The 17,538-nt window shown below is 43.2% G+C and overlaps 1 protein-coding gene across 4 annotated transcripts in view; it reads left to right on the top strand.

Moving 5' to 3' along the window:
• Positions 1–17,288, top strand: part of LOC119653227 (serine-rich adhesin for platelets) — a 47,345-nt gene extending 30,057 nt beyond the window's left edge. For 3 of the 4 annotated variants that reach the window (XM_038057811.1, XM_038057813.1, XM_038057812.1), the window contains 5 exons: positions 2,001–2,159; positions 2,230–2,413; positions 2,476–8,193; positions 8,252–8,800; positions 16,076–17,288. In XM_038057811.1, coding sequence (XP_037913739.1) covers positions 2,001–2,159; positions 2,230–2,413; positions 2,476–8,193; positions 8,252–8,800; positions 16,076–16,131 — 6,666 coding nt within the window. In that variant the 3' untranslated portion in view covers positions 16,132–17,288. Of the gene's footprint in view, positions 1–2,000; positions 2,160–2,229; positions 2,414–2,475; positions 8,194–8,251; positions 8,801–16,075 lie in introns of those variants that run through there. The other variant, XM_038057814.1, reaches the window with a different exon arrangement.
• The last annotated feature ends 250 nt before the right edge of the window (positions 17,289–17,538 follow it).

Raw genomic sequence — 17,538 nt, 5'->3', positions numbered from 1 at the left:
CACCCAGCTGGTCCCACCATATAAACGGGCTTGATCTTCTTACCAAGAATATTCGCTTTGGCCGTCGATGATGAGGTATGGCGGGGGTATCCCTACGTTGCCCGACGCTTGGGATTATCGTAATGGATCCACTTTTCATCGCCAGTAACTATTCGATGCAGAAAACCCTTCCTTTCTTGTCGTTGGAGCAGTTGTTCGCACGTGAAAAAACGGTGTTCGACGTCTCTTGGCTTCAGTTCATACGGAACCCAATTTCTGACCTTACGGATCATTCCCATTGCTTTTAAACGGTGGGAAATGGCTTGCTGAGTGACTCCAAGTTTTTTTCCAAGTTCTTCTTGCGTTTGCGATGGATCTTGGTCGAGCAATGCCTCCTCTAATTCTTCATCTTCAAAAATTGTTAGCCGTCCGGCGCGCTCTTCGTCTTCCAAGTCAAAATTGCCACTTTTAAACCGTCCAAACCGCCTCTGACACGTTCGCTCAGATAGAGCATGGTCACCATAAACTTTCACCAAAAGGCGATGACTTTCGGTTGCTTTTTTCTTCATATTGAAATAATGAAGTAGAACTTGGCCATTTTCGTTAATGAAAAAAGTATTATTGTTTCACTTCAATTAAATAATTTATACTGACGTTTGTGTCTATTGACATTAGCTTTCCGATGAATGTTTGGAAATGTGGATCAATAGAATAAAAAACAAGCTACGCCATCTATTGTGAAAACCGACAGAACTTATTTGTAGGCCTTATATTATCACGTCCATTGATGGACGCTTGGTCCACTACTGATTCTCATGTCTTGCATGAAGGTTTGTGAAGCAAAAGAAGCTTCGTTCAAGATACAACCACATAAGCAGCAATCTCAACGATGAGAGAGACTCCAAATTAGTTGTTGTTCTGCATATAGTCTATGATACATCACCAGACGGCCATCTCTGTTCAGGGTGGCAGCCAAAATATCCTTGGGAGGAGCACTATACATGTGTTTGAAAGAATCCAAAGTGAATCAGTATTAAACCCTTCCGATCGACAAGCATAGTTCCATGGTTTTCCTGGTAGATTATGTTTGTTTGAATTTTCTGGCCTTAGTCGAAATAAAGTGCTACCATTCCATAATTATCGTTTGATCCTCGATATAAAGCTCAAAGCTAAGGTTTTTTTAGTGATGACAACCGAGTCAATCAGTATGCCACTTGTATAATGGAATCCGAATTTGCAGTAAGAATCGGTTCACTGTTGTTAGTGATCTTTTGGGAGTATTCGCGCTTTAAAAATGTTTCATCCATTCTCAAAAATTACCAAACTAAGACAACGTTTCATTTATTACTCATATTAATAAAAAACCTCAATAGTTTTCAAGATGGACCATTGTGCTTCGAAAAAATTGGGTATAACCTGTTGCCAATCGAATGCATTTGAATAAATGGAATTGATTTGCCGGAATGCAGCCCAGAGTCCTTGGTGAATGTTATCACTTCATGAATCCTGTCATGCAAAGGAAGAGAAAAAGTTACAGTGGAGCCAATCCAGGGCTGAGATCATATAGAATCAGCCGCTCCCGCACACGGGAGGTCTTTCTAAATTTTTCTTTCTTCTGGATCACTCTCACATTTTTTTGGCGTTTAGTCTTGCTTAGTCACTCCAAATGATCGAATCAATTCTTACTTTTGAAATCAACCTTAATCAAGTAATGCCTGCACGGGAAAATTATCATTCTGAAAGTTCCACTGGTTTAGAGTGTCCTGCCAATGTCATTCGAAAGAAATTGATGTTTTTTCCGTGTACGGATAAACTGAGGAACGATCATATTTAAGGACATCAGAAGATTTTGCGTAAAATTTTGAAATTTTATTTAACGAACTACTTGGATAAAATTTAAAATTTACTTATTGGCCAATTTAGTGTTCACACATATTGTACCTGGCGATCAAATGCGGCGTAATTTAATAATTGCATGCAAGTTGACAATTGTTTGACATTGATTTTCTTTCTATTTTCAGAGAATGGCGGCAGATAGTGATGGTAGTTTAACCGCAGTTGTAATTTGTGAAGGCAATCTCCATGACCCCGAATTTCCACGCAAATTTCGGCATTTAGTTACTAAACTAAAGCATATTTTACAACAACCGAAAAAATCTAAAAAACTTAAAGTGAATAAGGTAATAAGAATTTCCACATTTGTCTTAAAAAATGGAATCCTTTTCTCAACGATCTACGCAATTTACTAAGGTGGAACCATGGAACAGTGTACGTGTTACGCTTTCAATACCAAAAGATGCAGCTGCCAAATTAAGACAGCTCGCATCCGAAGGAAGCAACGCTTTAAGAGCGTTGGGTATACTTTCGGTTCAACTGGAGGGCGATACTGTGATATCTCTAAGGCTTGTAGGGCAGGATCTCGTTCTAAGGACAGGTAATTGAAAAACACATTCCTTCTCGTTTCAAAAGGGGTAAAATTTGTTTGGTGATTTTCAGATAACACTACTACGGGACGTGTGCAAGAGGCTGGTTCATCGAACACAACATTAAACGATCTATCACAAATATTGGGTAGTCGTTTGCAACAAACGACAGCTGGACCGTCGTCGTGTTCTACTACACAATCGATACCATCAACACCATCGCCAAGCATAGCAGAACCTATAGCAGGGCCATCAAATCGCAGTATCATTCCCCAAGCGACTGTGGTGGTTGGAGGCGTAAGCGGTGGTAGTGTTGGCAGTAATAATGGTAGTGGGCCAATTTCCAATACGGTCGTTATGAATGGACCGACAACAGCATTTGATAAACCTCCGATTTTCAAGTCACCAAATACAGTCTGCCCGATGGATGGAAAATTGCCTGTTCCGCCACTAACAAATATTGTAGAGACTCGAGAATATCCATTCGAAAGTATGACACAAGCAAGAGTGATACAGCGACGAGAGAATACTATGGCAGTTGTTGCGGCTCTTGGGGCCGGCACTCAGCCAACTGGTCCTGTTGGAAACGCACCATTGGCAATTGGACAAGGACAACAAATCACACCACCGCCTCTAACGATACCGGTTGCCGGTACATCTGCAGACGTTTTGGTGCAACAGCCACCGCAAACAGTAGTAAAATCTCCGTTTATGCAACCACCTCCCCCACCGTATCCATCTGCAACAGGAACCATTCATTTGAAACCTGGAACGCATACCGTGCAACATCCACTTCAACAACAACAGCAGCAGCAATCGAATACAATTGCTCTGCCAAATAGCACGAATGCGTTGTCATCACCTCTTCTCGTTAATCTTTTACAGAACGATGGAGTCAATCAGGTTAAAGTTCCGTCATCTCCGTCGTCAGTAATGTTACAACAACAGCAACAATCGTCTACGACGGCGATAGTTCCGAACCTAAACAATCACACGCAGAATGATGGTGTCTTACTTCTAAATAATAGTAATAGCAACGATAGCAGTAGTATTAGCATAAGTCCTTCGATTCCAGTGCCTTCTCCATCACAAACAATTTCGAATATGTCAAGTAGCGCGGGAAAAGCGCCGTCTGTTGCATCAGCAGCTCCGGTCGTCCTAAATCAAACTGTCCTGGCTCCACCTCATCAACCAGCAGCAGTTGGTGGTGTTGGGATTCGGTTGCAACAGAGATTTCCAATTCCTCAGTCAGTTCAGCAACCACCAACTGTTCCACAGCATCTATTGGCTCAACACCAAATCGTTCACCCGGGTTCGAGCGGAATTCAAATGCAACGATTCCCAACACAACCAAATCAAGTTATGGGAAATGTTGGATCAATGGCAGGTGTTAGTTCGCAGCCGTTTCGTCATCCGCTACAGCAACCACAGTCGCTGCAACAAATTCCCATGCAACAGCCATACACAACACCTTCACAGTCTCCACATCCTAGCCTGGTGACTCATCCGACACAACCGCAGCAGCCACAACACGTGATAGCGAATAATTTCAATCATCCTCGATGGCCGTTCAAGCCTATGGATTCGGCAACAAAGTCTAGTTTCCAGGAATTCACTCGATACCAAATACAATACAATTTGCAGCAAGAGATGAATAATCAGTCAACAGTTGGCTCGGCAACAACTCCAGGTGGAGCACCAGGCATGGCAGATGGATTGGGCGCTATGGGCAACAACTCAAGTGGCTCCGGAGACAAGTCAGCAATTGGGGATGCATTGGCTTTGAACAGTTATCTTGATGAATTGTCAAAAACAGATCTCGATTCACTTTTGCTGCCTAGTTTGAATGATTTGGATTCAACCTTGGATTTGGATGGTAAGAACTCGCTCGAATCTCTTTTGGATGAGAAAGATCTTGTGATGGAGCTGATCGACCAAGAACGAGCAGCAAGTACCCTCCCAATAAACTCTTTAGAGTCTGGTTTACAAACGTCGACAGCCCTGACATCAACATCATCTTCAGTACTTCAATCGCAGTCAAAACCACCACCGACTTCGGGAGCAGGTGCTAATAGTGGCAGGGTCGCTGATGTTCTTCCCAGTAATAAAACATTTCCGACTGGAGAGCAGCCGAATCTAACGAAATCTGGTAAGGAAAGGCAGTACCTTATAAATCCTCTAACTGGTGAATTGGAACCAATGCCGAGTGACGAAGAGAGTGAATCGGAAAACACACCCGCAGATAATATGGATGTGTTCAATGAATTCAATTCGGAGGTTTCGAATTCACTTTACTCTGACGACGATAATTCGTGCAGTACGGCGTTCAGTAAAGCCTCGGATCACAGTGATACTGAACGGTCGAGTAACTCTGAGGCATCTGGAAGATCGAGGTATTCGAAATCGAAGAAGGAGCGAAGGGATACTAGCTCCGGATCGTATAGCAGCAAGAAGAGTAAGCCCAGTATAAAGAATAACCTCCTTCGGGAAAAATTGCAACAGGGTATAAAAGACAAGATCAGTGGGAAGTCGAAGCAACCTAAGGAGAAGATAATGACAAAAGCCAAACTGATATCAATCGATGGGAAGGATTCTCCCTCGGAAAAAATCAAATTGCGACTGAAACTGGAGAAATCAGAACCAGTTTCGCCCGCTTATAAGGTTGATATTAGTTTCGTACCGTCACCGAAGCGGGCCCAGGCTGCCGTTAACTCCACATCTACTTCGGTGTCCAACTATTCCTCGTCTTCTCAATCTTCTCTCTCAATGACGCCGAACTCAAGTCCAAATCTGAGTTTACAACAGCAACAAAATGCGGTTCAGTTGTCATCTACATCACATAATGCCTCGAATCAGTCGCCACATGGAGAAGAACCACGCGTTCCTCCGCTACATATTAGCTTGCGAGGGAAGAACTCTATTGTTATAAAAAATTCGAAGAAGGATCGGAAGAAATCTCAAAGTGGCGGTGAGGAAGACGATTCGTATTTGAAGAAAGCTCAAATGAAAAGAAACAACACTTTCGAAGAGCAAACGGTGTTGAATCGCTATATGGTATCGTCCGATCCTTCAAATTTCGTGAATAACGTGAACAGTAAGGCGAGCAGTCAAGGAAAGCCAACCACACGACCGTCGTCACACGACGAATATCCAGTGAGCAATAATCATTCAAAGTCGGTGCTAGAGAATGGAGAAGACTTGGAAAAGTGTTTGCCGTCAAGCAAACGCAACATGACTGATATATCGGTGAATCCAAATGGCTTAATTGTTCCCGATACTAAAAGGCGGCGTATGTCCCAAAGTTTGGAGCAGCAACAACAGAACAATATGCTGCAAGAGGATAAGAATAATCTAGAATTATACAATCATCTGCAAGGACCGATTGGGTCAACGAACGTGGGAACATTGCCGACACATTCATCTCTCTCAAAAAACCAGAAAGGTTCCAGCAATAATAATAACAGTTCTACATTTATTAGTAAGCTTCACAAGAGCTCGATAAAATCGGGAAAACCTCTGGTAGTGGTAAAACAATGCAAATCGCCCACAAACAATCCCGTTAAAGATCCGGGAAAAAGCCCTCCCTTAGCGGGCAATATGGATCAATCTCAAATGCCATCCCAGACAGTAATTTCTGCCCCTTTATCAATAGCGTCATCAATTCCATCATCTGTTTCCCTGACCATGTCAGCAGTGCAAGTGTCTACGAGCAATTGTAGGAGTAGTGCAGTGACGTCTAAATCTCAGTGCGATTCGTCTGTTGTTGCCCCAACAATTTCACAATCGAGGACAAGTAGTAGTAAACAGACGGCGACAGTTTGCCTTTTGCCTCAAGGAAGCTCCGATGCAATGAGTAAAGAGAAATTCAAGCAGAAATTGATGGAATTTCAAAGCGCAGATGGAAAAGAATCAACAGAAAAAGCTTCTTTGACAAATACTGGTGGAAGTACTGTGAGCAACAGTGGAAGCAGTGGTGGTAGTCTCACTAGCATAAAAGCAGACGAACAAATCGTGAATTTAGATGCATCTAAAAGCAATGTTCCAACAGCATCACTGCTGGATGAACGCCTGCAAGTTTCTGCGAGGCGGGTGTCAGTACCCACGCCGACATCAATTTCTAATTCCAGTTTACCATCGGCTTCGAGTAACAGTACAAATATTGTAGACGTTGCCCAAGAGAAATCATTTCAGAAAACGGAAGTGAATGAGCAGAGTGCAATACAGGAGCAACCACCTAGACCGTCAACGGTGAGCCAGAACCCCGCTGCAATTGATGTTGGTATAAACCTTCTGAACAATGGTAGCGGGAACAACAATGTACGTAACTCACCAGGCTCTCAGGCGCAGGGTGAAGACAGTGGCATTGAATCAATGGATGCCCTCTCGGAGAAAAGTCCGCATCAGTCAGGCAGTCCGCAGCAGGGCGATGCTCAACCTCCTCAGCTGCAAGCAAAAAGGGTCGTTGAAATTGTACACACGCAGATAGAGGAGAAAATATCCTTGGATACGAAAGACGATCAAGAAGACGAAATGACCCACATGAGGGATATCGAAGCGGAGCTGGCGAAAATGGAGGGAAACGATCATTTTTTATCGCAATGTGAAAGCCCAATGCATAGACTGAATGGCGATCATTCGATGAAGGAAGAAAGTTTACTCGAAAATCTAACGGACGAGAAGATAATGTTGTGCGCAGTTAAGATGGAGCAAGAAGAAGATTTGGCTGCTATCATGGGCGGCAGTAACAGTGGAAAATCGTCACCAATGTTATCTCCTTTTCCAGTAACGAAGGTGGAGTGTCGAGATTTAAACGAGAACAAAGAAATTAGTTCAAAAATTTCACTTGACACACAACTAATCGATGAATGCTGTAAGAAGAGCTTAAAGCCAAATACAAAATTAGAAGATGACATTGAAAAAAGTACTCGAATTGCTTTATCTCAAAGTCCAAATGAGAAGAAATTCGAAGAAAATGTGATACGGAACGCATCGTCGTCAAGTGAAGTTGAAGTGAAACCGATGGCTGAAAGCATCAAATCGGAATCGCCAATAGTCAAAGAAGAGTCTGTAGCAACAGTGGACACTTCATCGCCTGCATGTCCATCTATGTCATCGTCATTAGCTTGCGATGTGATCTCAAAAACAAATGATAAGTCTGCAATAGATATAAAGGAAATCTTAACGCCAATAACTATTGAAATTCCCACACACCCTGAATCGGAAGTTCCTCGAGTGAGAACACGTGCCAGCAGTAAACTAGAGAGCCCATTGGATGCTCCGAAACAGAGTCCTCAGCTCGACTCTCCAGCGACAACAAATAGTCTCAAGTCAAATCTGAGACTATCTGCAGCGGCCATAGATAGGTTAAGTCCAAAAGTGAGTACAGGAAAAGTTGCTGGAACTGGTGGTGTTATGACTAGCAATAAGAGGAAACGGCAAGGATCGGAGAGTTCGACACAGTCGTGTGTAAGCGATGACACGCCGGGACGAAACAACAGCACTAATGGCTCATCTGCGAAACGAACGCGACCGAATTCGTCTAGTTCGGCGACACACGGTAGCTGTGAAAATCTGGCTAATGTTAAATCCAATAGCACCAATTCGGTCGGGAGAAAACCGGGGAATAGCAAAAGTAAAAAGGCTCCAGACGAATCATCTGATTCAGACGAACCATTGATCGAGGTTGCTGGTAAAGTGCGCGGTTCTAAGGGCTCTGCAGCAAAGTCAAATACATCAGAGAGCAGCGATAACAAGGTCCTTAGGAATCATCGTGCGTCATCACAGCACAGCCGTAAGTATTTTGTTATAGCAATGTGTGCCTTTTTGCATTGATAAATTTCGTTCCACAGGTTCTTCAGCTCATTCCACAACATCGACATCATCTTTTGCATCTCAAAATTCAATAGGACAAAACTCATCAACAACAAAGACAATCAGAGGCTCAGCCGCCTCACACTCAAACTCAACAACGTCTACATCTGGAACAAGTACAGTAGCATCATCCAATAGTAACAATCAAATTCAAAATAACACTCATTGTACAAGAGCGAGTAGCGGTTCGATAGGAACAACAGGAGTGGCGGCAGGAGTGGGAACGGTTGTAACTACAGCCACAACTGTTGCTAGTAATAATCATTCATTGGCGAATGCATCGGCTGTTTCTGTACAAAATTCAAATCATTCATCAAACATTCAATCGCCTAATGATGATCGACCGAGACGGAGTGTACGAGCCAGTGCTGCTGCTAATAAGATCATATATTCAAGGAGCGGCGGTGCTGGTCATAGTGGGGGTAACAATGAAGCGAGCAAAGTTGTTGGTGGTAATGTAAAAGGTGGCAATAGTTCAACGATCAGTGGAGATGGTAATGAGCCAAGGAGAAAAACTAGGAGTGCAGGTGAGGAAGTTATTATTGTTGACGCTTTTTCCAATATAAATTTCTTTGATTGCAAATGTTAACAAATTTCAACACACTTATTGCAATTCCTTGATCCTGGGAAGCAGGGCTTCGGCAAATAATAGTTAGAATTTTAATGGCGGCAATCGTGATGTTCCTATTTTGTTTGTGCACATAAGTTTTGTTGGTCCTGTTTTTTTAATAAGGAATTTTCTCGTCAATCCGGGGCTCCTGTAAGAGCAGTAAAAGAAGGATCTTATTGGGTGCTTTAAAGTTTCGAAATTTAACTTTGATCTATAAGAAATAATTTTGCGAAGTTGAGTAACTTGGGATCGACCATTTGATGACTGAAATCTTCCAACTTCTGTTGCAATACCTGCCATTCAATTCACGATTGGTAAAATGCTATAAGTACAACATGATTAGAATCTTGATGGATTAATTTCGCCAAGATATCTTTAATGTGCATGGGAAAACGCGATAAAACCTTTTTTTCTCTGGACTTCGTCACGCATTGCGATTATTTGTTGTAATCATTGATAAACCTTTACGTCTTTCCGCTATCTAAGGTGCATTTGTTGACAACATTTTTTTATTTATTATTTATTTTATCTACGATACAATGATGAGATATACAAGGGGTGATTCAAGAATTATGGCAAACGGATGTTTGCACCTGAAAATGTAAAAAAAATACATTTGTCATCGAGTACCTCTGTGGAATATTCAGATAAGATTACCCTTGCGAAGGTCGCTAATCCATGCAGAAACCAACCTTAAAAAATTGTAGAATTGGTGGTACCAGGTCGGTTGAAAAGTTTGTACGCTAATGCACACATGACATGCATTAAATCCATTTTTAATTAGCCCTAAGCTTCAAAAGGCAAGTGTACAATTTGACAACTTTCGGACTGTTAGTTTGTGGGATAGAGCATTTTAAGTGAAGCAACTTTTGATAGTTTTAATAAGATTAATTAGAGAGAATTTTGTGTGTTAAGAATGCATTGCTTTTTGGCGAAAAGATACTGTTGGAGCCAAAGCTTGGTTTGATAAACCTTATTCGGACTTTGCACCAGGAAAATCAATCGCTGAGAAGTGGTCGCTAAGTTTAAACGAGGCGAAATTAGCACCGAGGGCGGTGCACGCAGTGAACACCCCAAAGAGGCGACGAAAACATCAAAAAAGTCCACAAAATAATTTTGGATGACCGCAAAGTGAAGTTGATCGTAATAGCCTAGGCTCTAAAAATATCAAAGGAACGTATTGGACATATCGTGCATGAATGTTTGGATATGCGTAAGCTCTGTTCAAAGTGAGTGCCCCGCAAGCTCATAATCAACCAAAAACAACGAATTGACGATTTTGAGCAGTGTTTAAAGCTCTTTCTCCTTTAAAAAAGCCCGAATTTATGCGTCGATATGTGACAGTGGACGAAACATGGCTCTAAAATCAAAACGATCGTCATCTGAGTGAACTGCACTAGGCGAATCGACTGCATAGCGTGCAAAGATGCAACAGTGGGTTGGGAAAGCTATGGCATAAGTATTGTGGGATGCGCATGGTATAATATTCATCGACTATCTTGAGAAGGGAAAAACCATCATCAGCGACTGTTACATAACATTATTGATGCGTTTGAAGGATGGAATCGCGGAAAAACGGCTCCATTTGAAGAAAAAGAAAGTGCTGTTTCCCGAAGACAATGCAACCTTATCACAAATCAACGGGCACGATGGCAAAATTGTATGAATTGGGCTTCGAATTGCTTCTGCATCCATCATATCTGACCTGCAGCGACTTTTTCCCCTGCATAATGGTTTCTGGACGTCATAATCATAATCAAGGGCGCAACAACCGGTATTCGGTCTAGGCCTGCCTTAATAAGAAACTCCAGATATCCCGGTTTTGCGCCGAGGTCCACCAATTCGATATCCCTAAAAGCTGTCTGGCGTCCTGACGTACCCCATCGCTCCATCTCAGGCAGCGTTTGCCTCGTCTTCTTTTTCTACCATAGATATTGCCCTTATAGACTTTGCAGGCTGGATCATCCTCATCCATACGGATTAAGTGACCCGATCACTGTAACTGATTGAGACGGATTTTATCCACAACTTGATGGTCATGATATCGCTCATAGATTTCGTCGTTATGTAGGCTACGGAATCGTCCATCCTCATATAGGGGGCCAAACATTCTTCGGAGGATTCTTCTCTAAGTGTCCGGATAACTGAGTGGTTACAGCACAAGGCTGTCGTACGGAAGGTCGCGGTTCAAATATCTCGTTGATTTGCCTTCATTGATGTGCAGTCCAAGATCTCTTGTCAATTGCCGCCTACGATTTGGATGAAGGCAGTTTATATGTCTCGGGTCATTCTTCCCATGATGTCGATATCGTAAGCATAAGCCAGTAGTTGGGTGGACTTAAAGAGGATCGTACCTCTTGCATTTACTTCATCACGGATCACTTTCTCGAGGGCCAGGTTAAAGAGGACCATGGTAGGGCATCCCCTTGTCGTAGATCGTTGTTGGTGTCGAATGGTCTTGAGAGTGATCCTGCTGCTTTTATCTAGCCTCGCGCATTGGTCAGAGTCAGTCTTATCAACTTCGTCGGGATACCGAATTCTCTCATGGCCGTGTACAGTTTTACCCTGGCTATGCTATCATAGGCGGCTTTAAAGTCGATGAATAGGTGGTGCAACTGTTGTCCATATTCCAACAGTTTTTCCATTGCTTCCCCCGGAGAGAAAATCTGATCTGTTGCTGATTTGCCTGGAGTGAAGCCTCTTTGGTAAGGGCCAATGATGTTCTGGGCGTATGGGGCATCCGGCCTAGCAAGATAGGGGAGAATATCTTATAGATGGTACTCAGCAACGTGATACCTCTAAAATTGCTGCCCTGTGTGATATCTCGCTTTTTATATATGAGACAGATAATGCCTCTTTGCCAGTCGTCAGGCATTGATTCGCTGTCCCACACCTTGAGCACAAGTTGATGAACCACTTGGTGTAACTGGTCGCCTCCATATTTAACCAGTTTGGTTGTAATTCCATCGGCTCCTGGCGACATGATTTTTAAGTCGATGAATTGTACTGAGTGTTTCTTCTATAATTGTTGGTGGCAGTATTTGTCCGTCGTCTTCAGTTGGCGGGACCTCCAACTCGCTGATGTTTTGGTTATTTAGTAGTTCATCAAAGTACTCAACCCATCGCTCCAATATACCCATTCTGTCTGAAATCAGATTTCCCTCTCTGTCTCGGCAGGATGAGCATCGAGGTGTATAAGGCTTCATCCTGCTGACTTTTTGGTAAAACTTCCGCGCCTGGTACGCTCGCTCGCTGTATAATACTTTTCGAGTTCACAGACCTTTTGGTTCTCCCAGGCTTCCTTTTTCCGTGTGTGATGTCGTTTCTCGGATCGTCGGAGTTGGTGATAAGTCTCTGCACGTGCCCGCGTCCTTTGAGAATGCAACATTACTCGGTATGCAGCATTCTTCCGTTCCGTTGCTAACTTACTTACATTCATCGTCAAACCAGCCGTTCCGACTCTTTTTGTGGCTGGGGCCAAGTATGTTTGTGGCCGCTCTAATTACAAGGAGAGATAAATGGCAAGGAGTCTTTTCGGATTACAGACCTAATAATCTTCACTGCCGGAGTGTTCTCCGAAATCAAATTATGACAAGGACGTTGTAGCGTGCAGTGTCGTCAGACTACGTGAGTCCTGATGTTGGGCAGCGAAGTCCTACTGCCACAACAACGGCCTAGACGAAGTAACTCGGGAAATTTGGGCATTCCCTACGGACTATGCTACACGTAACTGAACTTCACGAGGAAAATTGCTGTGGACTTGCCAACCAGGGCAGAGTAGAAGACCGGCGCCGTGTTGCAAGGTTTTGACACTTTCATCGATGGACCAAAAATGTTCTGTGGAGTTGGCGCGAGGGTTTTCTCGAATACACACTGAGTGTCCTAGTCGTATGGTCTCCCAGGTTTCACCAGTGTATTCCAAGCGGAAGTACTGGCAATACTGGAAATCTATCGATGGCTGGAGCATGATCCGAGTCCCAAGCGTAACATAGCCATTCTGATCGACAGCCAAGCGGCCATCAAGGCCTTGTACTCAGCGATGATGTCCTCCAGGCTGGTGGGGCAGTGCAGAAACGCGCTGAACAGTCTGGGCGGCACGCTCAAGGTCACCCTCCTTTGGTTTCCCGGGTATAGGAACATAGAGGGGAATGAATGGACTGACGGATTGGCCAGGTGGGGCTCTACTCTTGGCGGCAATTCGCCGGGTACAGTCGGTACCTCGCTGGCGACTGTCAAGGGCGGAATCTACTCGTACTACTCAGCAGTCGCGGGCCTTAGGCTTACCAACTGCATCAAGTCAAGGAGGATTTGGCCCGTTTATGACATAACCCGATCACGAGAGCTTCTGTGCCAGACGCGTGCAAATGCATTCAAGATTACGGCGATCTATACGGGGCACTGTCCCATAGGGAACCATGCCGCCAAGCTCGGCATACACTACAATTCGCATTGCCGTAGCTGCGGAGAAGGGGGGGGGAGGACCCTCAAGCACTTCCTCTGCAATTGCCCAGCTCTAGTTAGAGTCAGGCTACGGACACCGGGTATACCATACTTTGGGGATCTCAGAGAGATTTTTAGCTGCAGATGGGAGGGCTACTTTCCTTCGTGAATGCTACGGATTGCCTCTGATGATCCGAGCCGGCTGGACCCTCCCTCCCTCACGGGCTTAGGAGATTGTGTAATTAAGGACGAAATTACAAGGATTTACGCATCCGAATGGAGAAATTTGAACTCCTGCCGGCAGATGATGCGCGGCTAGAGCGATATTTTGTTGTCCATTAAAAATTGGGACGTGAGAACACTAGTAGAGCTTTTAACGAGAAACTCCTCTTTAAATTACCCATGGAAAAAATATGGGGTGGTGATCTCGGTCACATGTAGCCAATGTGAGGACGATGAGGAGACGGCCCGGTACTTCATAAGAAGCTGCCCGATCTATTGAGATCTCAGACGAAGTTACCTGTGCACGTTCTGCATTTGGAGGATATTCAAAAGCCCGCGAGCGGGGCAAACAGGAGAACATTTAATAGCTTTTTTAGGGGATACTCCAATAGACCTTACAAAAGGGTTCAGTTCTTGGAACTGTTTATTGCCTATCCGTAAACATTGGAACCTCATGATCGTTATTTGCTTGGGTCTTTCAGCTGTGCTTTTTTCAAAAAGTTCTCCACACCATGTTCTAGGTAGATATATTTAACTATTTGTATATTTACTTTAGATTAGTTAGTTTACTGGGGGGAGCCGCAGCTCCGAGCACTCAGGCCATTGTTAGACCCATTGTACTATCTCCGTAAATCGCCTGCTCAATGGCTTCTTTCCTAGGGTGTTCGCAGGCTTTAGCGAATCTGAGAATATTCTCTAGAGGCAGAGAGTGTGCAGATTCTTCATTGAAGAAAACCTTGCCAAGGTGTCTTCGTCTGAGATCTGAGGGTCCCGAGCAGCTGCATGAAAAGTGCAGGGCCGTCTCCTCCTCCTCCCCACCTTGACTGCACATACCCGAAACCACTACCCCAATTTTTCCCATATGGTACTTTAAGGAGCAGTGTCCCACTAAAAGCCCAACTGACTTGATATGTTGTTGCTATTTAGTGCTGATAATGCCGCCGGACTGTCCGAACAGATTCGAATGGTGCGACCCCTCCATTTTTGTCCAGACATTCTTCTGCTGCCAATGAAATGGTATATATCTCCACCTGGAATATGGTCGTCATTTTTCCGAGGGGTCAGGCCAGTTCTATAATCGGGTTCTCCGAGAATACCCCTGTGCCCGATCCAATCGCCATGACTGACCCGTCGGTGAAGATTATTAAGTCTGTAATCTGAAAAGACTCATGGTGATTTGTCGATCATTCTTCTCTTTCGGTGATTATGACATTATATGTCTTGTCAAAGACGAGACTGGAAATCATATGATCGGTCAGCATTAGGGCTACGGGATGTTTGTCAAGGATTTTCTAGATAGATGTATGACCGTGTGATGGACCGCTTTTCCACGCCTCAATGGTATCGAGCCTATATGGAGACATTGGCTGCTTTCCATTTCACCTCCAAGTGAATGTGGGGTAAATTTAGGATAGCTTCAAGTGCCGCACTCGGCGTAGTACTCATTGCTCCAGCAATACTTAGGAAACCAAGTCTCTGAATCTGCGTTAGCAGCTTCCTGCTGTTAGCAAAGTTCAGTCTTGGCCACCAGGCGATGCATGCATACATCAAAATGGGTTTTATTATGGATGTATATCCGTTTTGGTGAAAGTCCCCAGGTCTTATCTAGCGCATTCCTACAGCACCAGAGCAATCTGCAGGATTTCTGATATTGTTCCTGGATATGGTGCTTTCACGTTAACTTGGAGTCGAAATGTACTCCTAAGTGCTTGACTGTTTGTGCCAGCTGGATTTCCGCCCTTGCTAAGGTGGGTAGCGTATAGCTGCCTCACCTGATGTTCCTAGTGAACATAACTAGTCCAGTCTTCTTAGCGTTCACCGTAAGTCCATTGCGGAGGCACCAACTGTGGATTTCATGCAGAGTTGCATTCAAGCGGTCACATACTGTGTTCGTAAACTTGCCGGTAATTATTACAGCTAAGTCATCCGCAAATGCTTGCACGGAGACGTTTTTTGTCCTCCAGGAGCCACAGCACGGTATCCATTACCAAGAGCCATGACAGTGGAGAGAGAACCCCTCCCTGTGGGCAGCTTCTGAGACATCCTGCTTCAATAGACTTCTGGCCGACCGATATGTGGAATTTTCTCCACTCTAGCATGTGAAGGATCCAACTGATTAGCAGCGGTTCGATTCCATACTGTCTTGCCGCGAATGAAGCAATATTGAAGGGACCTTCGATGTCCATGAATGCGCCTAAGGCGTATTCTTTTTCGAACATAGCCTTTTTAATTTTTGTTGTAAGTTCTTGGAGTGCTGTCTCTGTGGATTTGCCTTTTTGGTAGGCGTGTTGCCTATGGTGAAGTGGCCACTTAGGAGTTCATCAGGTTACTTTTCGATGGTAATTTTCGATCGATAATTTGTATGCTAAATATTCAGCCAGAAGTTTCAAGATGTTCAATGGGTTTAGTGTAGAATTTTCTAGATTTTATGGATTGTGGTTTGATTGTTTTGAAGAAGTTCATGTATAGATTCTACTTTGTCATAATAATGTATGTCCAGCACTTATGTATTCTGTTCCAACTTTTCCAGCTGGTGGTGAAGCAACTGAAGGACGGCGAAGACGCGGGTCTCGCGACAGTAAGTGACCAATCGCTTGCGTCTCAGCTGATACGGTTCGTGCAATATCTAGTCCGTTTTTGGCCGGGACGCATACACTCACAGTGTCTAGCAATGAAGAGGACGATGATGAAGACGAGATTCAGAGTAAAACGGAGGATTGCGCTGATGACGAGGACATAGGAAGCCAAACAACTGAAATCGATATCGATGATCTCTTTCAATCACCAATCCACCAATTCGATCCACATGAAATAGAGATAAAATCAGATGAAATAATGGAGGAGAATTATCCTGATAACTCGCACTACTCACATACTTTCTATGAGCCCGGAGATCGCTATGGTATGCGTCATCATGTAAGCTATGTTGGTTGTACATCAAAAGTGAGTAAAATGCCGGACATGAATAGTGAGGTTGATGGCGATGATGAATTGGAACCGAACTCGATTAGTGATTATGATGTATCCGACGATGAACCATCGCCGGTTATGACTTCAACTGACGAGGACGATTCCAATGATGCTGTTGCTAATGGCGAAGTGGATGTTCGAGATATGCAGGTCAGGAATCCTCCAGGTGATTTCAGCGGTAATGACAGAGATCATGATGGTAATAACACGAGTTCCGAACGTGGAAAGTATTCAGTCCCAATCGTAGCTATTCCGATTGTAATGAAACGATGAATTGAAAATTGTAAAGCAAATAAGACAACAATTGTAGTACTCAAGATAAGTAAGTAATGCCAGTCGATATTGTCGATCAGCGAGAATTTCATTTTTAACTGACGGTTAGGATATTGCAGTGTGTAGGCACAGGTAATACAGAATACGTTTTGAAATGTTCTCACTGTACTTATTTTCTCTTTCTTATAAAAGTAATAATTCTCAATTAATGAGAAAACAAAACTAAACCTTCATATTCAGATTCAGAGAAAAGGGTAAATAAAATAAATTAGAAATATACATTTTAGGTGAAAAGTGTCTTAAAGCGAAAAAAACCATAATTAGTAAACTGATTAAGAAATCAATAGCAAACACAGATATTTGAGATAAGGCTTCGTTGAATAAAAAGTGAATAATAGTGAAATAATATAATAAAATATTTAAATAAAACAATAATTGGTGATCATGAGTAATATGATGTTTCAAAGAGAATATTTTTTTTATATTTGTAGAAACCAAAAAACCAATGAATAAATGTGCAAGAAACGAGAGAAGATTGTTATTGTGAAAGAGAAATAACAATCGGTTTGCTATCATTATTAAATATTCGAATTGTTGCTTTATGAAATCCTTTTCGCTTTAGTCCTGCTTCTCATAGAACATTTTCAGCACTTTGAATTATAATTATTTTTTTTTTCCAGCTGAAATGTTGTATCGAAATAGATATTTCAGATTTTATTAACAATATGGGCGCGCTGGTATGAAACAATG

Source organism: Hermetia illucens, chromosome 3 (assembly GCF_905115235.1).
Source record: "Hermetia illucens chromosome 3, iHerIll2.2.curated.20191125, whole genome shotgun sequence".
Taxonomy (NCBI): Eukaryota; Metazoa; Arthropoda; class Insecta; order Diptera; family Stratiomyidae; genus Hermetia; species Hermetia illucens.
This window is presented reverse-complemented; position numbering and strand designations above follow the sequence as displayed.